Raw genomic sequence first — 20,000 nt, 5'->3', positions numbered from 1 at the left:
CAATACTTTTGTCAATATAGGGCTTGTGTGAGTGTGCACCCCCAAGCTCACTACTCCACCGCCTCGTGGCCAAGCCCCTCCGCTGCCCCTTGTACCAGTTTCCTCAGTCTCACTGGCGCCCCCTACTGCCAAGAGGGAGAGCCATGATGCAACAGTTTCTAACTACGTTCTGCTGTTAAAGACGTTTGCTCACAGCGTTTCAGCAGTGTCTCCCGAGACGCCAAAAGCAAACGCCTGTTCGGTTTGAGGGGACTGAGGTTGCGGAGCAAATGATGGGGGTGGAGCTTGATTAATATTAAAAAGGTCCTGTGATAAAACCTCAGCAACTGAGCAGAGACTTGGTGTGTGCTTTTCAGACGTGGATGGAGTCAGGTACATGCATGTGCACTAGACACACACACACACACACACACACACACACACACAGGACAGAGGGACACCTTGCCAGTATAAGAGGTCTGATGAAAGCCTGGCCTGAGTAACATTTCCTTCCCCGCCCCCATCCTTCCGCTAGTTCGAAACAACTCAGGAAGAGGAGGCGGGCCACCCTATGCCAAGCACTTTCACAGGTGTCCGCCACTGTATGCGTGTCTGTGTGTATACAGGCCCATATGATGTCTGCTGCCAACACAAGTGCCCCACCACACAGATCACACAGACACAAGGCAAACCTGCATGACTCACACAGACGCACAGGTGTGTGTGTGTGTGTGTGAGTGTGTGAGTGAGAGAGAGAGAGAGAGAGGTGGGGGGGGGGAGCTGTCGGGGGTTGGGACAGGAACAGCTGGAAGTGCTGCTGGAAAAGCAGGAAATGCTGCATGTCCGTGTGTTCTCAGATGGTGGCAGGTCAGTCTGAAAGTGTGTGTGTGTGGGGGGGGGGGTTACATTCATCCCTGTACTTTATTACACACACACGGCATGGCCTACACAAGGAGCCATGGAGTGTTTCTGGTCCACATAAAACACGTAAACACTTAAGAGTTCACACAGAAATGGACTCCCTCCCATCCCCCACCAGGAACGACTCGCTGACCAAGACAGGAGAGCCAGACAGACCTCACAGGGGGCGGTCCAAAAAAAATCACACACACACAGAATACCAGAGAGAGGAGACCTCACAGGGGCCGGTCCGAAAAAAACACAAATAATTTGCCTGTTTACACAAAGAGAGCAGTCTGGAATACACTCATCCATGGGGCAAGAACCCCATCCTCCCAGGGCTGAGAGAGAGAAAGATTCTGAGAGTAGTCATGCTGCAGTCATTCCAGGGAGATGCTAAACTAAAGTAACTATTTAACTGTACAGGTCAAAGGAGAGTGACGGGAAGGAAATGGCCTTTCTGGCTCTTAGTCTACAGCATGCCAGTGTGCTCTTTCCTTCTCAATCCCCATCAGCCTCAAACATCCCATACGAAGACCAAGAGACAAAGTGCCTGTCTACTGTGTGTGTGTGTGTGTGTGTGTGTGTGTGTGTGTGTGTGTGCGCGCGCGCATGATCAAAGAAACTGCCGTGAGCTGTTCTGTTTCATGTCAAGGCCACATTCACCAGCTATTACGCCATTTCATCCATCCATACGTACGTACGCTTGTGTGTGTGCGCACGCGCATTTCGAATCAGACTAAGAAAGGTTCAGCCTCGGTCCGTCGCAGGTTTTCCGCCCATGAGATATAGTAACCTTGGAAACGCAGAGCAGGAAACCACACACACACACACACACACACAGCGGCCGAGAAGGGTGTGAAGCCAGCAGCTCCACCCCAAGAGCATGAGCTGGCAGAGCTGGACGAATGACACATGACTGAAAGTGCTGAAAGAGAAACATCCCGCTGGACGTGGCCCTGGAGTCCCGCTTGAGCTCACGTTGCCATGGCGGCCCAATTACGTCATTAAAAGGAATGTGAGAAAGGAGGAGAGAGGAAAAGCCAATCTACACCGGTCACTACCAGCCACACACACACACACACACACACACATACACTTGAATTATCGTAGTAGTCCGTAAGGTCGAGGCTGACCAACCACTGACCCACACACTACATCTGCTTTAAAAAATTAATGAAATAATTAATAAATAGATAGAGAGATAGATAGGGGACGCGCATTCTGTTATCTCAAACAGAACACACCCCCCAAAAATTCAAATCCACACACACGGCATTAAGCCCATAAATGAGCCAGCTTGCCACAGCTCCGTTGGGTGTGTGTGTGTGTGTGTGAGTGAGAAAGAGAGATTAAGCGAAAGCTGCTGGGATCAACTGCCGTTCCTGATTAGGAACGGATCATCCCGGATTTCTCACACACACACACACACACACACACACACACACACACACACACACACACTGCACAAACACCAAAGAGCAAGTAAGTGAGAAGGAGATTTCTAGCAGGTTTGTGGAGGAGAAGGTAGAACCTCATATAGAACCTGTAATATCTCACACACACAGAATACCAGAGAGAGGTGCAGCACTGTAACGAGGTGACGGGGGGGGGGTTCGCAATCCACAGAAACTCAACAGCTGCTCCATATCACATCTGCACAGAGACAGAGACATCACACACCACACCAGAGAGAATGAGGAAGAGAGAAAAAAAGTGTGAGTGTGTGTGTGTGCGCGCGCGTGCTTGAGTGAGCGTGATGCGAGTGTATGAGAGAAAGAAGGCTTTGAGGAAGACTCCTTCTCCTGCCCCGAAACACTGAACAAGAGGGGTCTGTGTGTGTGTGTGTGTGTGTGTGTGTGTGTGTGTGTGTGTGAAGTGAAGCAGCACACACAAAGTTCAACATGAAGGAGAATATGCTGGCTGTACAGAAGAGTTTTAACACAAAAGAAAAAGTGAGAGGTCACAGGAGAAGGTGCCCGCTCAGAGTTGCCATGGTAACAGAGGAACTCCTCCCATCTACCCATCCGAGTTGGCGTGTCCACCCTGTAGTAACCGCACAGGCTTCCGTTCCGGAGGAGACGTGAAGAGAACGGCCTCTCTCCTCCACCGAGGTGTCTCCCTCTAACCTGACTGATCTCTCCATTATGCATATAGCCAAACCAAAACATTTACTCTAACACAAAGAGCCATTCTTCTAGTGAGCCTCTGATCTTCCCTCCACACACACACACACACACACACACACACCCCTTATCCCTCTCCTACGTGATTTTTGTTCCAAGTGTGTGATTAGTTCTCAACCACTCTCCTTCCTTCACCCCCCCAACGTCTCCACAGCCTTCTTCTCTCCGCACCAACCATCTCTCCATCAATCTCCACCTCTCCTCCATCTTCACCATGCATCTCTCCCTCTCACTCACTCATCACCAAACAACACCCACACACAAAACTACAGAGCCACCAGATTCTGAGTTCTGCATCATGATTAAATGAAGCTGCTCTTTACATTAAAATAAGAGTCGGAGTGCTACAATCATTCAGCCATTTGTGGGAGCACGGAGTGCAGCGTCACCGAGACAGCCAGACAGCAGGGCGGCGCTCTTCAGTGTCAACACCCCACTTGCAGCTGCTTCCACTGCAGAGTCACCGCCGGGTGTGCCCTACTCCCTCAGATGCCTCCACCCACCCGCCTCTCCCACTGCATCTGGAAAAACAAACATCACGCAAGGAGGGAGGCTGCCCACGCCGCCCCGGACCCCGACGCTCACACGCACAGAGGACGACGAAAGCCAGCGAACAGTCAGACGTCCGTGTGAAAGAGGAAACAGGAAGAACAAAAAAAGCAAAAAGAAGGAAGAATAGCCAGGAGCAGAGGGGGGGAGGGGGCGGAGTCCGGAGCAGAAGGGGGAGGGGGCGGAGTCAGGAGCAGAGACTTCTGTAGGAAGGTGAAGAGGATGGGAACAGACACAAAAGAGAGAGGGATTGTGGGTAGAGGAAGGGGGTTCAGTCAGGAGCATAGCTGTCACCACCATAAAGTTCCCTCGCTCCCGTCTGTCTGCCTGCCTGCCTGCATGCCTCTCTCACCCGCTCTCTCTGCATGCACCTCACTCTGTGTCTGTCTCTGTGTCTCTCTCCCACTCCCCTGCGTGTGTCCTCCTCTCTCGCTCCCCCTCCCTCCTTTTCTGTCTGCTCATCTGTCTGTGTCTCTCTCTCTCTGTCTCCTCTGCTGGGGGCTTGTTCTCACCTTTCCTTACTGGCTTGCTCATACAGACATGCAGGCCTCGGGGGCTGGCCTATTATAAATGTGAATTATGACGGCAGATGAACTGCTTGCTCACACACACACACTTGGATTTGAAGTTCCTCAACATTGCAGTGTTTCTTTCTCCATCATGTCTGACTCCTGCCGCTGTGCCAAGAGTCTCCCCACTGTGCACTTCACAGAAAAGCCATCCGGACAGGCGCAGGCGCACGCACACACACACACACACACACACACACACACACACACACACACACACACACACACACACACACACACACACACACACACACCCTAGTTCTAGCCTTAAATAAAATGTCTTGCCAAAAACGTTGTACATTTGTTAGATTTTATTTGCACATTCCACGCTTGCCGGTTAATCATGAACAAAATCCAAAAATACTGGAAATGAGGAGCATGAATAACCCAGCTGAGAGAGAAGGGAGGGTCTGCCACCTGATGATGTATAGAAAGAATAAATGAAGGATGGTAAAGACACAGAAAGAGAGACACAAAGGTGGGGGGTTGTGGGAGAGGAGGGTGGTGTAGGTTCACACACACCCAGTCAGCCCTGCTGCCCCTCACAGGTAAGAGCTACAATATAGAAGTTCGCACGCACACACATTCTCTCAGATGGCAGTGTGTAATTGATGGAAGTGAGCAGACAACGGGCTCTCTGTCTCTGCCTGCGCACCAAAGCTTTCGGAGCTCTTCATATTAACGACAGCAAACCGAGTGGCATAGCAAGGAAGCACTTAGTTTTCCCTCTCTCTCTATTAACATTACTGTTAACTTTGAAAGTTAATACTTTGAAAGACCCCCCCCCCCCCCCAGGAAGGGCAAGCGGTTAAAGAGCACCGAGTGGATTTTTGCATTGTGTCTGTGACCCGACCTTCACATATTAAAACACACGATAGGGAGAAGGACTTAAAATACCAGAGCAAGGAAGGAGGACATTTGCACGGCTGTGAGAAACATTATAGGGAGGGAGGGAGACAGACAGACAGACAGACAGAGACAGACCGACCCTAATGTGAATCCAATGTGAAGTTGAAGGTCCAAAACGAGACCAGAGTGTGTTGAGGAAGGAAGAATGCGCCGCACACCGAGAGTGTGAACGAGACAGCAGCTTAGCGGAGAGAGACAGATCTGTTACATGGCCAGAACCCAGGGGGGGGGAGGGATGTAGCGAGGGATGGATCACACTCATCTTTTAAAAGGATGACAGGAATAAATCAGAAAGAGGAAGCAATGCAAAATAGTAGAGCGCCGTGGACATGCCACACTAGCACTCGCCCTTTGTGCTGTGGTATTAAAATGTTTTAAAAACCCACAAACCTCAGCTGTGCTCCTAAATTTAGTGGACTTAAGAACCGTGAGGAAAAACCGTCTCCAACCCAGAGCAGGTGAGACAAGCCTACTTCAGTGGTAGCACGTGCACCAAAACAGCTGGGTTAGCACTAAACAACCTTAAAGCTGCCCCTTACGGAGGAGAGGTCAGGATCGCCGTGGTCTGACCCAACGCCGATCCTCACGCTGCAGATAGGTCATTGCTCCACAACGGGCAGGCCAGTGGAATTACCTCTGTGCGAAAGGAGCGCCGTCATTGGCTGCTGGCTGGAGTCCGACAGTTGTACAGGGAAGACGGGAGTGTAAAGAGGAAGTGAAAGAGAAAGGGCTGCTAGAGAGGGCAGTGTGTGTGTGTGTGTGTGTGTGTGTGTGTGTGTGTGTGCAGCAAGGGGGGGCTCTTTTTTGTGAGGGGGCTCTCAAAGTTTTCAGTAAGCTGCATTGATTCACAAGGGCATCAACGCTGGCGTCACAGATCGATACCAGATCAATAGAGCAAAGTCTGACTCCCAGACAGCAGATCACACACACACAGAACAGTGGAAGGAGGGAGGCTTGGGAAAGACAACACTCCGCAGTTCTGTATACACCAGAGAAACAGAGAAGCCAAGGTTGCTAAAAGGAATTCTCCCTCTCTCTCATTATTCAGCACGTCTCTTCCTGAGCAGCTGGTAGGCTGCGCGGCAGGGCGGGAGAACAGACAAGCTCCACCACAGGAGTCACGATGCAGCTCCTCGTCAGAGCGCCGTAGTCATGACTCAATAAACCAGCTCCTAATGAAATGTGTTCTCGGGCAATGACATCGTGCCTGAAGTAAGATCTGCCGTGTGTGCGTGTGCCAAGTGCTATTCAGAGCTCAGTTATATTATTATTATATTATTATTATTATTATTATGTTTATATAGCAACTTTATACCAAGGTTGAGGAGGATTTACAGACAGGTAGCAGCGTTTAGTCCGATGAGAATATAGCAGTGACCAAACACCAAATGAGGAACATACAACGACAACTTCTGCATTAGAACTTCCATGCTCAGACAAAGACGCACACCAGTCACCCCAGATGTGGGGTACCACCAGCATTGCAAACTCGTCCAAGCCCAGAGACAGCTCTCTTCAGGGGGGCGTGGCCAGAGCCAGGACGGCCCCCACTATGCACTCTGCGGGAGGAACAAAAGTTCGTGGGGACCACCGCACAAAGACGACCCCGGAGCCCCGGCCAGGGTCACGGAGCCGTGCAGGAATCCCTCTGGACAGTGTTCCCAACGGCCAGGCGCCTGTAAACGCCCACGTAGTACCGCGTGTGTTCGCAGAACTGGGCTTCCTGGTGAACACGATGGCTTTAGCCCAATTTTCCCAGCAATTATGTAGGATCTACTCCAATAATCTGGCAGCCACCCCCCCCCCCCAATCCATAAATCTGGCAACCACACACCATTTCACAGATCTGATGGCTACTGACCTGTATCAAAAACAACTGTATATGTGTGTATGTAGGTGTAGGTGTTTGTGTTATGGAGTAATAAATAAATAATCCTGTTGCATGCAGTGTGTATGTAAAGCCCTAAAACTGTTAAATGTAATTTGCTACAGAAGAGATCAGGGTTAGTATTATTTGTCCACGTCATTAATTAATGCCAACTGACATGGTAATAAAAACAATGATGTATCATTTTTGAGGTTACACTGCTGATTACGATTTTAATTCTATAGCTTCAGTCATATAACGAGAGACGATTAACAGGATGCTTTCAGATGACAACCCATCTGATACTGATGTGTTTCACTTTTATCTTTTGGCCGTTGAAAACATGAAAGCACTAGTTTGGGAATTCCTAAAGCCAAAAACAAACCGCACCAGGGCTTGCTCACACATTTAAAGAAAGATTTACAGCTACTGTAACAAAACAAATGTTTCAAGTACAACTCCCTTTGAATTCAAATTACTTTGACACAATGCTAAAGACAGATCATAAATTTAAGCCAAGTCGCGTGGATTTACTTTCAGAGTGAGGTAGGTGTGTGTGTGTCTGTATTTACTGTAAGTATATACATTAACTTCATTCAACTCTGTGTACAACAAGCCAATGAAAACAAAAGTCCTCATGCAGAGGAACAAAACTCTTCTCTCAAAGCCAAACTGTAAAAAGCAAGTCACCCCTGCCCTTCACCTTGGTTTCACCCGTCTCTGAGGGAGCATGCTTGGCTGGCCCGCTCCATGACTAAAATATGAGGGTGAGCCTAATGGCCATGTCGTCTCCATGAATCTCTGAAGCTGTAAAAGCATCTTGAGATATGACATCTGCTGAACGGCGGGGAGAGAGAGAGAGGGAGGGAGATGATGATGATGATGATGATGACGACCAGGATGAGAGGCCTATTCCTTCAGCGAGATCTGCGGCAGCCCAGTCCCAGGAAATGAGAGGGAGAGAGGAATTATGGGTATGGCCACGACAAGGTGCCTGAGGAGGTGTATGAAACCTCACCTGGCTCTTTTCCTCCCGCAAGCCCAGCATGACAGATTGGGGGGGGGGGGGGGGGCATCTCCATCAGCACAGGATTGATCTTAACTACGTGCTCAGCCATTGGTGTAAACTTGGTTGCGTTCTTCTGCTTCAAAAACTCTGTGCTGCGTGTTAAAGGGTTTCGGTCTTGGTCTCTCTCACACCCACAGCATTACTCACTGGTCTTTTTCGGCCGCATTCCAGCCTCTCTTTTCAATAAATTTGCATCCTCCGTGTCCCTTGTTCTGTGGCTCAGATACTCAAACAGCGTGGCCTTGAGGTCTGGCTCAGTGCTGGCGTGGTGGGGGGGGGGGGGGGGGGGGGGCTAGTTAAGGGGGAGGAGGGGATTTGAATACCCCAATGGCAAACATTCCTCAAAGAAAAGCAAACGGGTCATTAGAGTGAGGGGTGGAGCAAGACGGAAGGTCGGGATATTAGGACAACTCACACTGCTAATCCTGCAGTTGTAGTAGGCATGATTTAGAGAGAGAGTGAGTGTGTTTGTGAGTTAGTGAACGAGTGTGTGCATGCGCGTGCTACAAAGTCTGACATCCACAACACACAGCCAGTAAGAGAGGCCAACAAACACGTACTCCAACCTGCTCGCACTCCTCCTTCACATGCACTTGAAGCTGGATGGTGAGTGTGAGTGTGTGTGTATTTTCACAAATACGGCCAGTCCACTCCTCCATGCCCTCTCAGCGGTCCGTCTCTCCCATCCCCCACTAATCTATCCATCACTCACCCACACACACACTGAGCACTTGATGCATTCACGCAGAGAAGCGTTACACTAGCCTGCCTTGGCTTTAAGATTTAAAAAAAAACAAAAAAAAAAACATCCACATCTCCATGGTAACTGGTTCAAGCTTTTTCTTCTTTTTTTTAACCCGAGTTAAATGGCAAGACATCGATATCTTAACGAAACACGATCGGGCATGATAACGTGGTGTGTAGCCTGGAATTCTTAGTTTTACGATAAGCATTTGTTTGCCTTCGCTGTAATGGCAGAGCGAAACTATTCAGCGATGTCGCCTTTCTAAGTGGCCTACTGCAAGCGGAGCCAGAGCTGAGTACACAAAGCCCGTGCGCTTCTGCCGTGTTCGTAAATAAAACAAACGCTTTGTTTCGTTATTCTAGCGTTATTTACCCCCACCCCCGCGATGTGCTCGGGTAAAAGGGTAGAAACACGCCGTAAATAAGTGAAGCCACTGCGCTTTAGAGTTACAACAACTGCGCGCTTTCACGTGGAAAACTTCTTATACAACGTCATCCCAGGAAACAGAACGTACACGGTTATCTGCATTATCGGTCATTAACTTTTTCTTATTCAAAAACGGAGAACAAAAATCACAATCGCAACACCACCGACACCTTCAAACCCAGCCGTCGCTGTACACCGCGACGGTTTCCGCGAGCCTCCGGTAACAGGAGACACCTGTCGTGGAGGCAACAGAGCGCAACGAAGGGCAAAGGGAGGCGAGATGAGGAAGCGCATCCGAGCCAGCCCTCGTAGTCCGCTCACGAACCCGCAGAGAGTGGGCAGACTGGTCCCGGTACCAAGAGAGAAGCGCCATCTCCAAACAAGACGTTCAAATTAAAAACACCCTGTTGCTTCCTTTCGTGTCTGCCCGTTCTCCTTTCTCCATTCATTCCAATGCCAAAAAACAAACAAACAAACAAACAAACTATAATAATACGGAGCGAATAAGAAATGAGAGGAGAGCCAGGTACCAGTAACGCCACACCTGCCCCCTTCAGGAGAAACACTTCCCAAAGCCACACCTTACCTCTGGAAATGGCGCACGCCGAAACCAAACAAGAAAATATATTTGATCAGACCGAAACGAACACGGACTTCTGTTTCCCACGTAAACTCGGTCTGTGCGACACTCCGACGTCCCCTGCTCAAAACACCTAAACGTCGAGGGACTTTTTACTAAGTGGGAATAATCGCCAATGTTGGGTAGGAAATAAACACGGTGCCGGAATAAAATGAAACCGACGCGTCACGACCGCTTTTGTAAGACACCAAACTCAAACTCAAAAGAAGACAATAGCACTTTAAATAATAATATCGCGTTTTGTGTGGTGTCGTAACAGTCTTACCTTGGATCATAAGGAGGAAGACCGAGCTGAGTCCTATCAAGGAACCGAAGCGAAGGAACCAGACCATGGTGCCTGCAGTCCGCTGGAACGCGAGTCACAACCAACGAATTTTCGACAGGACAATGTTAGACTCTTATATCAAAATCTAACCTCCCCAGGAAAAGTATAACGCGCTTATGTCCTGCGTCAACGCGCAAACTTAGTAAAGCAATTTCAAAAGGAAAAAAAAAAGCACTTTGAACTCGATGAAACAGCCCCGGATCCTCCGCACCGGTTTAGACTCTCTCAGGTGAAGGAGCAAGGTGCTCAGGTCAAACAGCCTGCACGACACACACACTGCGCAACCTGCCGCTCTTCTGCCGCGTGACCCCGCTTTGCCGAAACTCCTGCACGCGAGCCGCTACTGGGCGAGCACTCGTGATGTCATGTAACGTCACAGACAAAAATCACCTAAAAATCCATAGACGAGGAATAAAGACGCACGACTAAGGTACAATTCAACGAGAATAGTGTAGATTAAATAGTGTAGATTGAATAGTGTGGATTAAATAGTTTCAAGTTTCAAGGTTCAAAGTTTTATTTGTCACATACATAGTCATACATGGTATACCTCGCGGTGAAATGTTTTTTGTGACTGCTCTGTTCGAGCTGAGGGGATACAGGGATACTATAATAATGTGTGTGTATGTATATGTATGTATGTATGTATATATATATATATATATATATATATATATATATATATACACATATATACACACAATGGACTATGTATATTTATAAATAAATAAATGTGTATATACAAAGTGTAAAATTTACAGTTTACAATTTACAAGATGGTTGTCAAGATATTATTGACATCATACGCATTATTGACATAGTATAGATTAAATAGGGTATATTAAATAGTGTGGATTAAATAGTGTATATTAAATAGTATAGATTAAATAGTGTAGATTAAATAGTATAGATTAAATAGTGTAGATTGGCATTATCTATGAGAACTTTGTTAATAATAGGTAAGGGGGACTTTAGTATCCCGAATCTCGCGGGTTACACCTGACGCGCTTTTGGGGGCAAATTCTGGCCTGTGGCCGGTCACTCTGACCGTAATACCCCCGACCGTATTACCGCCGACGACAATACCCCCGACCGTAATACCCCTTACCGTAATACTCCCGACCATAATACCCCCGACCACAATACCCCGATCAGTCCACGGACTGTGGAGTGTTTAGACATGCCTACGCAGACTTTAATGTTTCCCATCTTCAGTCTGCCACGGTGTTATCCACATCTTAGCTGTGCATTTATCATAAATGGTGTGTGTGATATGGCATTTCAATGATATCGACGTAAGACCGATACGACCTCGAAATTAAACTGGGAGTTCTTGTCCGAAACTTATTTTTCTTGTTTTTGAACTATTTTGTTACAGTGCCTTCAGACTAGTTTGTTGTCGTTGCTGCTGTGTTAAAACCCTACTCTGTTAACTGTTCGATAAGATACTCGTGTTAGTGAAGCGTGAACAATAGGGCTGAGATTTCCGAGCCCAGTGAAACCAGTAGTGCATGTTTGCACTACGGGCTATTGCGCACGCAGAGGCAACACTGCCCCCACCTGCTGCAGACACACACTGCCCGGCGCAGCGGCGCAGCGGCGCATCCGTCTACCGTTTCAGTTCCTCACCCGCTGACCGCGTGCTGCTTTTTCTTTTTCTGTTGTTCACCCCTGAACAATTTATAGAATAAATGATTGTATAGATCAGCGAATGCCAGTGTATTCCCAACAGGGCCAGAGCCCTTTTATAGTTGCGCAGCGAACAGAGTCGCTCTAACGTGGAGGTGGGCTGTGAAAAAGTGTCCTTCACGGCGTGCTGAAGCCCGTGCAGAGGCGTGGATAGCGCCGTCGTTTTGTAACGCGGCTCAGAAGTGTTAGATTTCTTCACCTCGGATCAGCATGCTCCCGCGGGCGGAGAGAAGACACCCGGTGTCTACATCGAAACCTCAGTTTATAAACACCCTGTCAGCACACCATGAGACAGAGAGACAGGGAGAGGTATCCTGATTAAGATGATGGGGTCAGAGGTCTCCATCTCCCAGTGCCGTGTTCAGCTGATTAGTAGAACAACGGTGAAACATAACTCCATTTCAGCCGGTGGCAGTCTGGCACGTTTCTGCTCACCATGTCCTAACGAATGCCTCCTCCCTCCTGAGCGTTCACGTTGACACAATGACACTCACCTCCACAGTGTCAGCTGCGACCGGGCAGTTACTTTGTTGGCTCTGACATTTTCCCCTCATTTCATGTTTCTCCTATCTGCCATTCTCCCCCTGACCTATCTACCTCTCGTGTTCTCTGGTCTTCAAGCAGCACCCCCCAGCTCTCTTTTGCACGTGAGCTCAGAGGTAATTAAGAGCCAGAGCGGTGCAGGTGCTCTGTAGGCTTCATAACCTTAGCTTTAATTAAGGGGTTTTATACGGTGGTAAGGACATTTAGCTCAGCCACTAGAGACCAGTTACGATATAGGCCCTTAAATTCTCAGTCATGCTTGTTAACCCCCCCCCCCCCACACACACACACACACACACACACACGACTGTAGATAGAAGTCCAGTCTGAGTACTCTTGAGTATAGAACTGAATGTTGTGATGTAACTGGAAGATCTTTTGCAGTTTTCATGTTTATTTGTTTTCAGTGTGTGACCATTCACATTTACATTTATGGCATTTAGCTGGCACTTTTATCCAAAGCAACTTACAAGTCAAGTACCTTAAACAATGAGCTACTGCTGACCAGTGCGTGACCAGTGTGTGACCATAAACTTCAGCCGAACCCAATGGGACAATGGTTATTTTGTTCCCCATAGCAGTGCAAGAGTTTTTTTTTTTTGTGTGTGTGTGTGTGTGTGTGTGTGTGTGTGGTTATAAAAAGTGTGTGCTGTTCTGTTCTTCTTTATCAATCCTTCACATTAGTGATAGTGATTTCCTGTGTGTGTGGGGTGTGTGTGTGGGGGGGGGGTGGTGGTGTGTGTGGGTGTGTGTGTGTGTATGTCCTAGCTGTCACACTTATCTGGCTGGTTGTCAATGTTTGTCCAAGTCTGGCTTTATGTGGTCATATTTAGTGAAACACACACACACACACACACACACACACACACACACACACACACACACACACACACACACACACACACAGGAGACTCAAGCTGCTCTTCTGTGTTGTTTCGTAGCCATTGTATTTGGCTCTCTCTCTGGAAAACACAATAAGAGTTGATTACTATGTGGACTTACCTTCTTCCTTTTGCACTAGTTTGCTTTTGTGAGTGTCTCTTCCGTCTGTCAACAGCAGACCAAGGTATGTTGTTCTGTTTTAGATTTCTAGAAGTATAACCTAGTTCTGTTGTCATATAATAGTGTTAATAATATAATACTAGGTACATATTGTGTAGATAACAAGAGAAGTTTACAAGTACTGTGAACATTGAGCTTATTATATTTTTACAAACTGGCTGATGGATAGTGTATCATGGCTAGTATGGTTCATATACTAATAAAAATGAGAAGTTGGCAATAAATGTGTTAGAGTAATTTTTTAATTTTTTGGAGCCAGTCGTCGGGACCATCAGCTATTCTCAATTTTGGTTTAGCTGTATTGTCAAACACACATGGTGCAGACGGTCAGCATTCAACAACCCTTAATTACATAAAGAGCCTTTTAAGAGCTGGAATTCAATAAAAATGTTAACTGGCACAAGGTCTCGAAGAACTGTATTTAAAGCCTGTGTGATAGAGTCTAACTACAGACATGGTGTATGAACACAGTGCCTGAAATCAATATGAAACCTTCAAGCTTCTGGAGGAGGAAAAACATCAGGGCAATTTGTAGTAGACATCTAGTTCTTTGGTTCACTGGAGGGTATATGGGAGGGAAAGTAGTTCTGTAGAACTACAGTAACAGGGCCAGAGAGGTCTCTGGGTTCACTGGGTCCTTTTTTTCTGGCATATTTGCTCTATTTTGAATTTACTCATCTTGTTTCATTTGTGGAGAAACCAAAGCACTGTAGGACAGAGTATTAGGGTGGCTGGAAAACAGGCTCTGTTATGTATGTAATGTACTGCGGCAGGAGATTCACCACACCAAATGTATCATCATCATCACCATCATCGTCATCATTATTATTAATAACATAACATTTGGCCCATTTTCCCGAGGACACACAAACACAAACAAGGTCTTTTTTTTTGGTTTTGCTGGTTTTTAGAAAGTTGTATAGAAAGAGAACAAGAAAGGCGAAAGAGGAAGGTTGAAATGGAAGGATGGGAGCACGCCCACCCCGCACCATCGTCATCACAGCTACAGATCCAGACAGTGTCTGTGCTCAGTGACAATAAGAGCCATAACAACAGTGGTAATAGTCACAGCAGTTCTAGCCATCATAAGATCGCATAATCCAATATCCACATAGTCCATTTTTCCCACGCAAGTCCTGGCAGATAACAGTTTCTTTCCAGAGACAAGTAGTACATCAGATCTTTAAGCCAGTGCTTAAATGTAGGTGGGGCCTTGTCTTTGCATTCAAGCAGAACAAGTCTTGAAGTGGTTATGCAACACTAAACTTAATCTGGCTTCTGTATCGACGGTGAACAGCAAAACAGCAACGCAACCAAAATATTTCATTCTCAGAAAAAGACCAGCAACTCTACAGGAAATATGAAACTTAAAACTACATCTGTCAATGACTGACATGTTAAAAACGGGGCTTTTTTGCTTTTTTAGCCAGTGACTGGACGGATGTGGTCATGGCGCAGGCGGGCTCGGCCGTCACGCTCCCCTGCTTGGGCAGCACACCTGCCCAGTGGGACTCTTGGATGATGATGTCAGCCGGGGAGAGCCACTGGACCGTGCTGCTGTCAGCCGACGCTAGCGGGGGTCCGGTGCACGGGCTCCCGCGGAAGCTCATCCAGCTGGGCGGCAGGATGTTTGAGATAACAGAGGACGCATCGCTGCGGTTCATCGTCACAGCAACAGCAGGGGGACGGTACTCGTGCTCCATGCGTGTCAACAGCAGGACGCTGGAAAAGAGGATCGTTCTTCTGGCCCTCATTGACTGTTGAGTGATCGTCCCTCTTCCTCTCGGGCATTCTGTCCTCTTGTTCGGATGATGTTCAGAACTAGTGCATGCTGGGGTATCTGTGCTGGGAAACCTGTACTGATCCCAATAACGGACATAAGCTCTTCACTAACATAGATCCTAAAATCTCCAACTCTTCTTTCTCCTGCTCTTCTTTTTCTCAGTCTCTCTCATCTGCTTCTCTCTTTCTCTTTTACTGTCTAGCTAGTTTCTCTCCACAAATTCTTAGCTCAGCATTCAAGTAAAAAAAAATTTATGAAGGAAATTTGACAAACAAAGGATACTAGAAGTGGAAGGAAATAACAATATAGCAATAGACAAAATTTTATTTACAGAATTGTTCACGACCAATCTTTAACACCCAACCCGTCTGAGTACGGCGGCTCTCCCTCCCCACACGCGGATGTCTTGCTTTACTGGTTGTGACAAGATGGCCCAAATCTTTCTGCTTGCATGATCAGCCAACTCTTTCCTCCCAACGCAGCCACTTTATCTCCATTACTGAAGTCTGAATGTCTCTCTCTCTCTCTCTCTCTCTCTCTCTCTCTCTCTCTCTCTCCCCCTCCCGCCTCCTCTCTTACCCATTCTCTCACTCACTCCCTCCATCTCCCACTCTTTCTTCTTCTCTCTCTCTCTCTCTCTCTCTCTCTCTCTCTCTCTCTCAGTGACTATAACACCACCACCCCCCATAAAATTGGACGGCCTCGTGCGTCTGGAAGCCAAGGTCTTTCCTGCCTATGTTGCCACCAGAGGGGCATGGCATTCTCCCACAGGCGCACGCTTGCTCACCAGCATATCCTCCGCGGGCATCTTCCTCACGAAGCTGCCCCACGTTGCCGCGGACGACCAGGGCCTCTACACATGCAGCATCCGGGTCCGTGGGCAGAGCCATAAGCCTGTCTACAACTACACACTGGCCGTGGCCGTGGACGGTGAGGGGCCGCGTCTGCCCGAGGGCTGCAAGATGCCAGCTCACGCCTGCAGAAGAGGGTGTCTCACCTCACCACACCGCACTGGATAACAAGCCAGTCTGAGAATGTTTCACAAGACCAGGCTGACCGTTTAAGGGTTCTGGATTTTGTCCATAAAATCAAGTCTGTGAAAATTTACACACAATATCTGTGGTTGCTTGCTTAGATATCAGAAGTGGACTGTACCTCTAGCTGAATACTAGTAGGGCTGGATGATATGGGCATATAATTTTTTTTGCTACGTATTTTGATAGTGATATGCCTTGCAGTGCTACTACAACACACAGACTCACTGATGTGAAGGTTAAAGATTGACCTGCGTTTGATAAAAATATCAGCGTGTTGTATATGTGAATACTGCAATTCATCTGGGACGTCTGAGACGAGTCGGGTTGATCCTAGCACAGAAGGACTGGGGACTTGCTGGAGGACTTGTTTACATGTTTACATGTTTACTTGTTTACATGACTATATGTGAGCCCCCTCCCCTGCCATAGGGTCAGTATCGTAAAGGCTAGTATTGAGGTGCTGTTATGAAGTGATATATTGAGCGGCACCTGGCACCCTGACAGGTGTAATATTGAGAGGCTAGATGCTATCATCGCTAAACACGGCCACGGACTGAGAACTGAGTACTGGACAGAAGCAGTGGAGAGACATGACCAAGAAGTGGGGGGACAGAAACGAAAACATCGTCTCTCTGCTGCAGTACCTTACAGCATAACATAATGACATACTGAAGCAAAACAAAAACAATAACTTGTACAATAACATATATAAAGAACATGTATTGCATTCATGACAAGAAACAAAATGTATCCTAAGGGAAGCTATCCATACGCAACCATTATGATTGCAAAAGACATTGGGCTGACATCTTGACAACATAATCAGGCATAATTACGTAATCTGTTTGCATTTTTGGCAGGGGTAAAAAAGGGATTATCTTTCCTGCTGAATGTAATCCACTATAATTACCGGATTACGTTCCAGTACCCACAATGAATGTAATAAATTAGAAAAAGTCATTAATGTCTTATAAACCGAGTCCTATGTGGGCCATCACTTATGGCATTTAATGCAGCTTGCAAGGTACATTTGGAAAATACCAGTTCCTGCACTACTGACTGGAGTGGAAAGGTGGTTTATAGATGTTAGCATTAATGCGCTCTCTCTCTCTCTCTCTCTCTCTCTCTCTCTCTCTCTCTCTCTCTCTCTCTCTGTGTTCTCTCATCCTCAGTGAGGCACGTGGCACCGTTACCAAGTATTAAATATGGTAAAACTCCACACAGACATCAGCTTCAACCTTAACCACTTCTGATCTATCCGGCGTTCACACACACACGCAGGCACACCCACACCCATTCTTCTCCGAGACCCTGGAGCAGGGCATCTGTTATAGCTGGGGGGAGTGTTGTCTCCTTCTCTTTCTCACGCTCTCTATCATTCTCGATCTTCTCTATCATTCCTCCCTGTACATACTCTCCTTCACTGTCTTTCCCCACCTCTCCTTCATCCACCTATTTTCGGAGTTCTCCCCTCTTCCCTTTCTCTTTGCCTTCTTCTTCCTCCTCTTCCTCAGATTCCATACGCAGCGCCGCGGTTCTCGCCGGGTCGCCCGTCGAACTCCCCTGCCCCCCCGTCCTCGGCGACTACGTGCGGCTCTACTGGTGGCGTCCGGACACCTTGCAAGACGCTCAGCCGGAGCTGGCCTTCTCCTTCGACCGCTGGAGGAACCGCACGCATCAGGCTAAGCCCCGCCTCCAGCTGCAAGGCCCCGCCTCCCCAGGAAGCACCGGCAACATCTCCTTCCTCCTGACGCCGGCGCTGGCCGACGCAGGCCACTACCAGTGTGAAGTTTTCCTGGACAGCGAGGCGTTCGGTCAAGTCACCGCTCTGACCGTTTTACGCGGTAACGACAGCAGATGCCCTGCCCACACACGTGTCTGCACCGAGGAACAGACCTCTGCTTCTTTAGCACTTTTTCATTGATACTGGCAACGTACACAACATATTAGGTAGCATGTCATGCCTGTCTTCATGCAGCGTACGCGTAGCACACACGCACACCCGCACGTACCCACCCGTACACACACGTCACTTCAGTGGACGTGGTTCTGTCGTGTTTATTCCATCATTGCTCAGCATGTGGAATCACTCACGGCTGAGAAGCTCGCTCGGGTCCGCCAGGGCGCGTCTCATTTCGTTCTGTCTCTCTCTCTGTCTACGCCCCATCTTCCCCCTCTCTGTGAATCTCGGATATTCCCCACTTTGCGTTTTCCATCTTTCACCATCATGTCTTTGCCTTTGAAAACACCCCTCCTCCTCCAGCATGATAATATAATGGTTTTTAGCAGGCCTCATTACAGATCTCATTATGTGTAATTACACCTGCTGCCAGTCGCCGGGAGCAGCATCGCCGTAGCAACCAGTAGGTTCAATTTAGGCCGGGATTGATTCTGTTTCGAGTGTGAGGCGACACTTCGCATCACTCTCACTCCTCCTGGGCCTTTCTTCTCCCCAGCCCCCTTATGAATATGCATCATTTTAAACCTTATCAAACCCCCCCCCCAGGCCCGCCCCCACCCTTATGTTTGGCTAGCGCATCTCTCTCTCTGTCGCAGGGCATGAACGGCTCTCCTCTTCTTCTTTGGACCTGCGTTGTGAGTTTGCAGAGCGCTCTCAGGTGGCGTCCGTGGGCTGGACGCATGTGCCTGCCCTCAACCTGATGCAAACCGCCATCATAGGCCGGGTGACCATCACAGTGCCCCTCCCCGTCACCCCCGACACTGCCGGTCCGTACACCTGCACACTGCGCCTGAAGACCGGCCAGGTGGTCTCGTACCAGTACACGCTCGCGCCGCCCCCTACAGGTGAGAGGCCCCGCCCCAAGCCGTGGCTCTTCCTGGCTTGCTTGTGTGAAACTCAATGTGGAATAAAACCCAGTGTGACACGAATTATTTGTACTTTGGGGAATAAAAACATTTCATGCGGGGTATCTATGTTTATACAAATTATTATTATTTTTAACTCCGCCTGACACGTAAACATGCCACACCACAAACCTCAGCTACTATCAGAGTGAGAGAGAGAAAGAGAAACACTGAAAGTTGACCTGCTGCGTTTTGTGTCACTACATTTATCTCAATATTCTCGGCAGATCGGTTCTGAGGAATTCCGAAGTTGTCATAATGGTGGGATTCCACGCCTGGGCTGAAACCGCATGCAGCCCTGCCCCGTTAGCTGCTTAGGCCCGGGCCTAAGAAACAAGATCCATAGTTAACGGCGTCTACCATTACATTACCATTGACTCGTTTCACCAGCTGCTCGCCTGCCTAAAAAAGCTAAAACCAGCTTGTGATGGGTTACCCAGGGTTTTTTTTTTTTTAAACATGATAAAGTGTCAGGTAATGGCCATGGTTGTTACAGAAATGTGATGAGCAGAAATGTTGTGACAATGGTTTTTTTTTTTGCATAGATGATGTCGCATGCAAAAGTAGTCCTGTGCTTATCGCCTCATCATGCATGCAGTGGGGACATTTGAATGCATCAAGCATAGCCACATTACGTAATGCCCCAATCCCTCTTCCCGGAACGTCCCCGGAACGTCTCCGCACCGTCTCCGCTTTTCAAGATTTTGTTAGTTTGGTTTCTTTAGGAGATTTCTGAAACGTTAGAAAATGAGGGCAAGTGATTCCAGTGCACAGTTACACTTTCTGTTGGAAACAGAGGGGTTTTTTTTTTTAAACTTTCCTCTTTCTGACTTCAATAAAGCTCGACCTTGCTGTGC

General features: G+C 47.9%; 2 protein-coding genes across 7 annotated transcripts in view; one reads left to right on the top strand and one right to left on the bottom strand.

The window, feature by feature from the left end:
• Positions 1 to 10,486, bottom strand: part of si:ch73-22o12.1 (nectin-2) — a 38,281-nt gene extending 27,795 nt beyond the window's left edge. The window contains exon 1 of one of the 2 annotated variants that reach the window (XM_035530971.2): positions 10,105 to 10,486. In XM_035530971.2, coding sequence (XP_035386864.1) covers positions 10,105 to 10,171 — 67 coding nt within the window. In that variant the 5' untranslated portion in view covers positions 10,172 to 10,486. The remainder of the gene's footprint in view (positions 1 to 10,104) is intronic. The other variant, XM_035530972.2, reaches the window with a different exon arrangement.
• Positions 10,487 to 13,286: 2,800 nt separating this feature from the next.
• Positions 13,287 to 20,000, top strand: part of g6fl (g6f-like) — an 8,900-nt gene continuing 2,186 nt past the window's right edge. For 4 of the 5 annotated variants that reach the window (XM_035530961.2, XM_081696699.1, XM_035530960.2 and 1 more), the window contains exons 1-6: positions 13,289 to 13,462; positions 14,885 to 15,217; positions 15,905 to 16,171; positions 17,451 to 17,486; positions 17,793 to 18,122; positions 18,835 to 19,083. In XM_035530961.2, the coding sequence (XP_035386854.1) occupies positions 13,387 to 13,462; positions 14,885 to 15,217; positions 15,905 to 16,171; positions 17,451 to 17,486; positions 17,793 to 18,122; positions 18,835 to 19,083 (1,291 nt within the window). In that variant the 5' untranslated portion in view covers positions 13,289 to 13,386. Of the gene's footprint in view, positions 13,463 to 14,884; positions 15,218 to 15,904; positions 16,172 to 17,450; positions 17,487 to 17,792; positions 18,123 to 18,834; positions 19,084 to 20,000 lie in introns of all 5 variants that reach the window. The other variant, XM_081696700.1, reaches the window with a different exon arrangement.

This window comes from Electrophorus electricus, chromosome 14 (assembly GCF_041902795.1).
Source record: "Electrophorus electricus isolate QZ-2024a chromosome 14, ASM4190279v1, whole genome shotgun sequence".
Taxonomy (NCBI): domain Eukaryota; kingdom Metazoa; phylum Chordata; class Actinopteri; order Gymnotiformes; family Gymnotidae; genus Electrophorus; species Electrophorus electricus.
This window is presented reverse-complemented; position numbering and strand designations above follow the sequence as displayed.